The sequence below is a fragment of the Salvia hispanica genome, chromosome 4 (assembly GCF_023119035.1).
Source record: "Salvia hispanica cultivar TCC Black 2014 chromosome 4, UniMelb_Shisp_WGS_1.0, whole genome shotgun sequence".
Classification (NCBI taxonomy): Eukaryota; Viridiplantae; Streptophyta; class Magnoliopsida; order Lamiales; family Lamiaceae; genus Salvia; species Salvia hispanica.
Window position 1 is genome coordinate 21,533,487 of NC_062968.1, and position 8,157 is coordinate 21,541,643.

The 8,157-nt window shown below is 39.8% G+C and overlaps 1 protein-coding gene across 2 annotated transcripts; it reads right to left on the reverse strand.

Annotated features, from left to right (window-relative positions):
• Positions 1-1,354: 1,354 nt before the first annotated feature.
• On the reverse strand, positions 1,355-5,044 carry LOC125185288 (type IV inositol polyphosphate 5-phosphatase 3-like). 2 transcript variants are annotated; one of them, XM_048081806.1, is made up of 10 exons: positions 4,923-5,044; positions 4,612-4,705; positions 4,210-4,282; positions 4,009-4,113; positions 3,002-3,845; positions 2,679-2,863; positions 2,453-2,561; positions 2,085-2,227; positions 1,766-2,000; positions 1,355-1,707 (listed from the first exon to the last, which is right to left on the reverse strand). In XM_048081806.1, exons 1-9 carry the CDS (start codon positions 4,962-4,964, stop codon positions 1,790-1,792), a joined length of 1,806 nt encoding a protein of 601 aa, XP_047937763.1. In that variant the 5' UTR covers positions 4,965-5,044; the 3' UTR covers positions 1,355-1,707; positions 1,766-1,789. The 2 variants fall into 2 exon arrangements, with proteins under 2 accessions (XP_047937763.1, XP_047937764.1); XM_048081807.1 differs by lacking the exons at positions 1,355-1,707; positions 1,766-2,000; positions 2,085-2,227 and adding an exon at positions 2,234-2,325.
• Positions 5,045-8,157: the final 3,113 nt, after the last annotated feature.

The following is an 8,157-nucleotide window of genomic DNA, read 5'->3' on the forward strand; positions in this document are numbered from 1 at the left end:
TCTTCATCTTTCTACCTTTTTTATTTTTCACTTTATTCTCCCTTTACTTAACTCACCTAACAGAATTTTCCTTAATCTCCGTGCGGAAAAGAAACGCCCCCATTACTATGAAACGGAGGGAGTAAAAAATTTAACCAACTAATAATCAGTATTCAGTGATCATGGTGCTTTGTGCAATAAAAACTAAAGTTTGACCCGCAATTGAATAAAAAATAAAACAAAACAAACTCACTCTTTATCAAGATTTGTCGAATAAATCTATATAATTAAGTATCACAAAATTGGACGTCAACAGCATAATCCAATCTATACGTGACACCAATGCATTTTTTGTAATTGCAAAATAATTACGGGATTGGTGGGGTCGCTTTCTTAGAGCATTTTTAGAGTGGTTAGAATCTAAGACAAAATTTAATGGAATATTGTAATGTGGTGTCATGTTTCAAACATAGAAAAGAATTAAAAATTAAGATAACCATGTGGAACGCTTAATTAATTCTGACCATTTAATTTTGTATTTTCGACAAATGGAATTAGTTATCCAATTAGAATGGAAATCGAAACATAAGTCGCTATTCATCAATTTCATCTCAACCTCTATTCCTTTTTAAGAGGAAAAACGCCTTTGGACAGTCTCTCTTTTTTTGTAACTGATTACGTTACTCAGTAGTATTATCTATGAGTATTTTGTTATTTATTTTATATTCTGCATTTAATTTGATAGAGTGAAGGATCGCATGTAAGGAATTCACTTCAGGACTGAATCCAATTGTCAAACTTCTAGTATATATATACAGTGCAAAAGTGAAAATAAATGGAGAGTCAATCTTGATTTAGTTAATAGTTATTTTTTGTCTCAGTTTTAAAATTAACGATTGGGACAAGAGCTAAATAATTTCTTACATATTTTAAAAAAATTGAGGTGTCACTATTTTTGTGGCTCGGCCACTGATATAAGAGATCTGTTTCTGTCGCAGTATATTAAAAAAATATTGTCATCGTTTATCTTGTACCATGGTGTAGTCCAATATTAGATGCAATATTCACAAATCAAAACAATTGCATAGCAAAATGAAAGGAAAAGCTTACGGTAGTATTCACCAAATTTTTTTGCCAGAGAAACAATGCAAGAAGAATAAAAAGCAAGAAAAACAATGCACTATTGCAAGAGAATAAAAAGCAAGAAAAACAATGCACATATCATAAAGTTGCATTTTCGAAAAACAGATAATGAGGAATGACTGTGTATCAACATCATAATTCTCGTGGGAGGGATGTCCACCAAGTCTTGATATTGATACACATATTGCAGGTCATACCGTCTAATTTTAAAAGCACATGAAACGGAATAAGATTCTGCAAACTGCATTCTCTATTCGTGAAACTGAGCATATATAGACTGACATGATTGACATAGTTCTGGAGGATTTTGCTGGATGCTAAATAATTTTACTACTATAATTTTACACCTTTAAAAAATTTATTATGGGCCTAACATTTACAAACAACAGTAAGAAGATATGCATAGGCATTGATACTACTAATTTTGCTACTCAACAAATGACAAGGGACTTGAGCCACAGGTCATCTCCATTCTCCGCATCCTCACCTCCAAAAACCCGGAACAAGAAATGAACATCTTGCCCGTTCAAGGGGTCGCTTGCAGCCTCTTCGACCATGGCTTCAACGCTCCCAATATGACGTGTCCTGCATGTATAACCCAGTCAGAATATACAGATTATACACCAAATAACCAACCACTCACCTCTTCTAGCGTTGGCAGGTGTAATCACGTATTAACTCCAACATCCATGACAATATCCTCTTCTTCAACTTCTGCGTTTGTGAAAGTGAGTGCTCTTTGCAACTTCTTCTGAGAAAATACTTCCACTTCCACCATGTACGAGGCAGTCACTGGGCGGTGGTCGGATAGTTTGATCTCGGATCTCCTGTAGTTCACCAGCCTCATTCCCGTCCCAAAGGAGAGGACACGATCACACCTGCACATTACACACTAGAGACTTATATACCTTCTATATATATTCCATTAGATGATAGTACATGTTTATAGAGAAAAGGTATACCATGCAGGTGTTCTTCTACCAGCTTTTGGGTCCTCACCGAAGTAAGTATCGGAATTTAACTCATATTTGTAAGTAGGAGCGAAGCTCAGAGAACCTTCCGACCATCCATCAAATGCTCGGCCTTTCTTGAGCTCTCTCGTCAGCTTCATATGAATAATTAGTCAGCTTCATTGATGTATCAGTGAGAGCTGGGTAAAATTTGTCTTTGCGAGTGCAAACTCGATTCGCCTTTTAAGTAGTTCTATCAATGTATGAACTTTCGTGTTCAATGTTGCTATAATATGTTTGCCTAACTTAGATGAGCAAAGAGAAACCAAAGGATGATGTTTCACATGACTTATTTCTAATGAAATTCAATGTTTACTGACCTGATCCTGCTCCAGTAACTTGGACCACTGCTTCTTGGATATTAGCTCTCTCGTTCGTTCATAAGACAAGTTGATTCGATAGTTAAGGTCACCAAGCCAAATAATTCTCCTGCAACAAGAGAAGGACAGTTGATGCTGCACTCAAGAAACACACACACTCACACACATTTAAAGCACTGTTCATGAAGACAATAATAAAACATGATGAGTTGGAGCATATGCTTACTCATGGTCATATATCCTATTAGGAAGCCCCATAGCAGAGAAAGGGTTGAAACGGCTTCGTTTATGAATCTCATGCACGTCAGCATTTCTCTGGACCGCATCTGCTTCTTTTTCTCCTGCTGTTAGGTGAGTACAAACAAAACAGAAGACCGTCTGATGTACTGACATACTAACTGATACCGCACCCTGACAGATAGAAGGAGAGTCAAAATAATCATAAGAATCCGAACATAAGTTATAAGAAAAAAAAAAGTCATAAGAAGTTTAAGTATAAAAAATTCATCAAACTAAAACTGTGTTGGAAGTTTGGAAGAGAGAAAGAACCTTGTTGCCAACATAGCCCGTGACACCAACACCAACAGCAGACACGTTCACATTTTGTATGTATCTTCGCAAGCTCCTCCGCACCCATACTGTAATAAAAATTCCAACCATTTGCTTGCTCACTATTCTAACATAGGCTGACCTTCTTTTCCGACCTATTAGGGAGTCAAGGTCTATTTCCGCCAGTGCTTTCAAGTCAGACTCCATCGACCTTTCATTTATCGCACTAGATTTGAAAGAGTTGTGTGTCCGGAAAGATTTGAGAGTCTTGAAGGATTTAGAAGAACCGAAGGAATTAGACTTCTCCAAAATATGCTGACCTAGAAGATCAAGTGGTGGCTCTGGCCAGCTTAAGCCTATCTTTTCTGTACCACTAAGTGTTTTGGATAATATCTTAGTGCACTGAGCATTAGACTCTTCAACATTTTCCTCAGAATCATTGACCTTTAAGTAGTGCAATCTATCCAATCTTTTGGAGGAAGACGACTGCAGCGACTCCTTTTCCAGTGCCATGTCAAAGCTAACAGGGTCCTCGGGTAAAGAGGCATCATCACAATCAAAATCAGTTCCTCCATCATCGAAACCAGATGTGTGCTCATTCACGGGGTAGATTGCCTCCTCGATATCACTGTCTGATTCAAGTGCAACTTCTTCATCTATAACTAAGGCATCCTCGGTTGGCTGAAATCTAGATGGAGAAGGAGGATCACTATAGCTCTTGAACCTAGTCATTGGTGAAACTCGGTGGAGAGTTTCACGAATGATGTTTTCCCATTTTTGGACAGGACGGGTATCTTCAGCTCCAAATATGTTACCAGCATCCAATGGTATGATCTCCTGAAACCTATAGACGAATGCAGAACTCAAACATCAAAAGGAGTTAAGTTGACATTTAAAGAAAAATGAAGTAACAATCTAAAAATACAATACTTGACTTGACAGCTACAGATAAGAGAAAGGATCTAACATACCAACAAACATTTGACGAGTAATATTACTAAGCTTACCCGATCACATAAATATCAGCAGGCTCAGCAATGTCTAACCAACCATCAAGATTGAGGTGATCATCAGGAGTTAGTCCTTGAACATTCCAGGTGGCTGCACATATCCTTTTAACACAAAGACAAGATCATCAAAATGAAGATATCAATTCAACCTAGTACTTCCTTTACCTTAGCAAACTTAAAAGTGCAAGAAATATTTACCTGATTTCCTTGGACTTAATGTACTGAGCTCTAAATGTCTCGGAATTTCGCCGTCTTAACCTTGGAAGAGCCTCTGGGTTTGGATAACAATACAAAATCACGATCAAATATTGGTTTCGGTAACACACTAAAAACTAGAGAACCAACAGTAGTAGCGTAAACAGCTGAATCTTCGATGCCAGATATTTTGAAACGAGATGGCATAAAGCTTATTTTCCTATTATGCTTATATATATGCAGTGTGATACACAAATCTGCTGATAAGGAGAAACAGTTCATCAGCTTTTTCATTCATCAGATACCTTTTAAACATTAACTGAAAAATACATTCAGCTACTGAATAAAAAGTTATAAAAACCATGAAATTGACAATTAAAGAAAATTTAAAATGAGAAAAAGGACCTCGATCGGAATCAGGCTGTGAGCTGAAGTCTCTGTCAGCGGAATAATCGGAGTTGCTAGTTGATCTGTTGAGCCACTTGCGCCGCCACGATACCTGCAAAACCCAAACATCTGCGAAATCACCATCAAAACCTATCCAACAAAATCGAGTGGTCTATTTAACCGCACCGCGCGGATTTCGATATTTATCTTCCATTTTCACACACGCGCCGCATGTGTGCGTAAAAATAACGTAGAATCTAGCTGCATCATCAAACGCAGACAAACAACGAGCAAAACGATGGAGAAAAAAACGGAAAATTGTTGGCTACCTGCTGCTGCTGGCGGTGGCTTCGCATTCTCTGTAGCTTCATACTAATTTGGAAATGAATTGAAAACGATGCAGAAGAGAAAATGGTGAGAGGATTGATGTTAACTGCCGCTGCATTTGTAGTCTTCTTCCCTCCACTGTTTATAACAACCGTATATCATTATTTTTATAATCGAAATTCAATACTCATCTAAACAACAATTTTGTCATTATTTTAAATAAAAAAGTTGTTATCATTCCAACTTTATCTTGTCCACTCTGGTCACTAATTATTGAAATCATATACGATTTCTATTTGTTCAAAAGTAAAGAGGAAAAATAGTTTAATTAAATTTGAGTTTGTCCCTAAAGAGATTATCAAAAAATAATTTTACGCAAAAGATATAAGCTTCTCATGAATTTCAATCTCATCGATATAGAAAAAGTGAGAGGGGGATTATTAGGGGTGGGAATACGGGTATCCATGGATATCCGATCCGAATAAACCAGGTATCCAAACCCATAAATCATCTAAATGTTTATCTAAAATCCGACCCAATATATTTTCGGGTACTCCAATACCCGTCCGGGTACCCATACCCGACGTATCGGGTACCCAAATACCCGACTCTTTACATGTGTTAATATAAATATAGAAGTATTTAAATTGACTAATATCGTTAATGTTGCATTTATTTTGTAGTATAAATTTATAAAAATGAGTCACTTTTATTTTAAAGTATATGATTATATTTATGGGGATTGGTTATGCAATATGTAAGTAAAATAATAAAAGTTATGCATTTAATTAAACTGTAGAAGCAACCAATAATATAATTCAAAAGTCAAAATAATTAACAAAAATATAAAAAATCACATGAGTTGATTATGCAATACGTAAAACTTGAGAGTTTGGAGAAGCCGTAATCTAAAGTAATAGAGATTGACTTATTTATATAAGTTTAGAGAAAGTTAATTTAGTATGTCGTAATTAGTAAATAAATTAGCCTAGCTCTTGAAGCCTAAAATGGTTAAACCTAATTTAAAAAATGCTTTAAATAGTAAATTGGATATTCGGGTAATATCCGATACCCATTCGGGTTACCCAATACCCGATTTATCTTAAATTTCAATATCCAATCTCATACCCGATCCCAAGAAATTGGATATTGGGTATCCAATACCCAGCGGATATCAGGTCGAGTAAGAGTAAACCCAATATTACATGAGAGAACATTTTGAAATAAACTAGTACTACAACAATAGGAATCCTGTGTCCCACATCGAAGAGGAGAGGTAGATTCATAGCTTGGAACTATTATAAATAAGACACAGTTGCCAAATAAAATTAAAATAAAAGTTAAAAGCTTTGAAACCGGTCTAACCGGTCACCGGTTTTCAGTCGAACCGGGCGGCTTGAGCGGTTCAAAATGGCCCAATAGTAGAACGGTTTTAATGTCCAAATCGGACCGGACTAGGCACCGGTTCACGGCCGAACCGGTCTGACCGGTCAGTCCGATTCGGTTTTTAAAATACTGGTTATAGGTAATCTTTACTCTAAGTGCCCGTTCGGATGCCGGTACTAACCGAAACTCAATCTCAATCACCGGATTATCCGGCGTTCGGTTACTATCTCTCGGCCCGTCGGCTCGCGACCGACTATTTTTCACCCTAATCTCGCGACTATTCATCTGGGCCCAACCCTCGGTTACTATCTCTCGGCCCGTCGGCCCGCGACTGACTATTTTTCACCCTAATCTCGCGACTATTCATCTGGGCCCAACCCCTACGACTAAAATTGTCGCATCTCTCTTCTCTCTCACTTCTGCTTCACCCAGCTTTGCAGCCGATTATTTTGATCCATTTATTTCTGTAGGTGTGGATTGTTTCCTAGTATGAGAAGGACTGCGAGAAATTTCGGGAAATGGGTAGTTCGTAGTCGTGCAAATTAAATAATACTACTCCATTAAATACTGTATACTTGGGGAATGGTGTTGGACGGAGGTGGTGAAAATTAAATAAAATTGAATAAGTAGTAATTCTTGTGCTATAAGGGTGTCTCCGGTGGCGCCCCTCCCACTAGCCCTTCTCATGCCACGTCAGCACTAGCCCTTCCCATTCCACTGCCACATCACTAGCCCTTCCCACTAGCCCTTCCCACAATTAAATTAATTCACAATTAAAATTTAAATTCACGGAAATAAAATTCGACACGAATACGAACGGAAAATACGAAAATTACATTAAAAAAATTACATAATTTAAAAAAAAAAACATAGTTTAAAAATAAAATTACATAATACCCTCGGCTCTCACTCCTCGTCCCCGTCGCCCGTGCCGCTGCCACCTCCGACGTCCCCGCCCCCGATCTCGATGCCATCATCATCAATGGGTGGCATCCTTAAATCGCGCCGACATCGGTCGACCATCTCTTTGCACAGCCTTCTCAAGACTGGATCGTGCGTGTTATACCACTTCAAAGTGATCTGCATCAGGGTCTTCGTTTGCTGCGCGCGGGCGAGGCTGTCGTCCTCTTCTCCTCCTGGGACCTCCGATTCGACCTCGTAGGACCCGCTGCGCTGCCGCTTCCACTCGCCATCCGCTGCGCAGCCTGTTGCCCCATCGGGCGACGACGACGGCGAGAGTGCGGATCGTGGTAGCGGGGCCACTTCCTCGGCTTCGGGGAGCTCGTGCGAACCAAGCACTGCTGCTGTACTCACCGGAAGAGTTGATCTTCGTCCGCTTCCAGCCCGATTCGACACCAATCGCAAACTTTTGCGAATCCTTGACCACGAGAAAGGCCTCCCACTGGTCAAACTCTTTGATCCCCAACTCTTTGTTGGGGTACTGGGAGAAGGTTTGTCTCCGCACATCATCCTCAGACATGCCGCTGCTTACCATGCGCATGTTGTTTTGGTAGAGGGCGGCAAAACGACTGAGCTTAGGCTCAACCGGAGCCACTGTTTCCGGCATTGTTCGCGGATGCGAGGCTTCGCCCCAGGCGGTTTGTTGGCGCAGTAGGCGGCACTGATGCGATGCCACATTCGGTCAACATACTGGTTCGCTCCGACGTAGGGATCTTCTACAACACCGATCCATGCCTTCGCAAGCGCGGCATTTTCCCACACGGTCCAGATCGTCCTCCTCTCAGTCTCATCCGCACCCTCCTCCTCACCCATCCCCGTGTGTGAGGAAGAGCTCGGGACTTTGCCCTTGCCCCTACCCCCGCTCCTGGCCGTGGCCTTGCTTTTTCTCCT